This window comes from Nicotiana sylvestris, chromosome 3 (assembly GCF_000393655.2).
Source record: "Nicotiana sylvestris chromosome 3, ASM39365v2, whole genome shotgun sequence".
Taxonomy (NCBI): Eukaryota; Viridiplantae; Streptophyta; class Magnoliopsida; order Solanales; family Solanaceae; genus Nicotiana; species Nicotiana sylvestris.
Window position 1 is genome coordinate 18,537,198 of NC_091059.1, and position 1,624 is coordinate 18,538,821.

Genomic DNA, 1,624 nt, shown 5'->3' on the forward strand with positions numbered 1-1,624 from the left:
CTAATCTTCTCTGTTCGCTCTCCTCTGATCCTCATCGGTGCTCTCTAATAACTTAATGTAAGTTGCTTTCTTGGCTTCCACTTTACCTTGTACCACATCATTCCACCACCAATCGTCTTTATGCCCACCAGAGTAACCTTTCAAAACTCCAAACACCTCTCTTGTTGCCTCCCTTATACAGTTTGCCTTCGTCGTCCACATAGAGCTAGCGTCCCCAGCACTCTTCTAGGCACCTATATTTGTAAGACGCCCCTCCAACTCATGCGCATTATCCTTAGACAAAGCTCACCACCTGATCCTCGACTGACCACCGTACAAATCTCTTCTTCCTCTTCATCAAGATACCAACGTCCATCACCAGGAGCCAATGTTGAGTTGTGAGGTTCTCACTCGGGATCACCTTGCAATCCTCACACAACCCCCTATCACACCTCCTGAGGAGGAGATAGTCAATCTGAGTCTTAGCCACCATATTCTGGAAAGTAATTAAATGTTCCTCCCTTTTCGAAAACATAGAGTTCACGATCACCAACTCAAAAGCTCTAGCAAAATCCAACAATGAGGTACCACCCCCGTTCCTATCACCAAAGCCAAAGCCCCCGTGCACCTCACCATATCCACCAGCACACGACCCAATAGGACCATTGAAATCCCCTCCTATGAATAGCTTCTCCGTAGGCGAAATACCTCGCACCACCTATGTGTATAAAACAACAACAATCACCCAGTGAGATCTCACAAATAGGGTTTGGGGAGGGTAGTGCGGATGCAACTCTTACTCCTATCTTGTGAGAGTAGAAAGGCTATTTCCAATAGACTCTTGGCTTAAGGAAAGATGCAAAAGAAAATAGTAACACAAACAGTAATAACATCAAGGCAAAATGGTAGGACAACCAAAGACAAAAGGAACAAAAGTATTGATATAAATCTGGAATAAGAAAATATGACAATATACTAATATATTACTGGTATGTACAAAAGATACACTCGACTACCTATGAGCCTTCTATCCTAATTTTCAACCTCCACATTCCCCTATCAAGGGTCATGTCCTCTGACAGCTGAAGCAACATCATATCCTACATAATCACCTCTCCCTAATATTTCTTAGGCCCAACTTTACCTCTCCTCATACTCCATATGGCCAACCTTTTACTCCTCCTCACTTGAGCATATGTGCATCTCCTCTTTACATGCATGTACCATCTTAGCCTTGCTTCATGCAACTTGTCCACCATGGAGGTCACTCCCACCTTGTCCAAGATCTCTTTGTTCCTACTTTTATCTCCCTTGATATGCCCACACATCCATTTTAGCAACCTCAGTTTTCTACTTTTAACTTCTGTACATGGGAGTTCTTGACTGTCCAACACTCTACACTATACAACACTATCGGTCTAACCACTATTTTGTAGAACTTAACTTTAAGTCTCGATTGCACATTCTTATTACACAAACACCATATATGAGCCGCTATTCCATCCACCCTGCTCCTATACAGTGTATGAGATCATTGTCAACCTCTCCATTACCTTGGATGATTGGCCCCAGGTACTTGAAACTTTCTCTCTTGGGGATGACTTATGTATCAAGCCTCATGTTTGCATCCACTCCATGATCCACG

At 43.2% G+C, this 1,624-nt stretch overlaps 1 protein-coding gene across 1 annotated transcript; it reads right to left on the reverse strand.

The window, feature by feature from the left end:
• LOC138887109 (uncharacterized) lies at positions 1-1,307 on the reverse strand. The gene is made up of 4 exons (XM_070168825.1): positions 1,150-1,307; positions 862-928; positions 290-697; positions 1-186 (listed from the first exon to the last, which is right to left on the reverse strand). Exons 1-4 carry the CDS (start codon positions 1,305-1,307, stop codon positions 1-3), a joined length of 819 nt encoding a protein of 272 aa, XP_070024926.1.
• Positions 1,308-1,624: the final 317 nt, after the last annotated feature.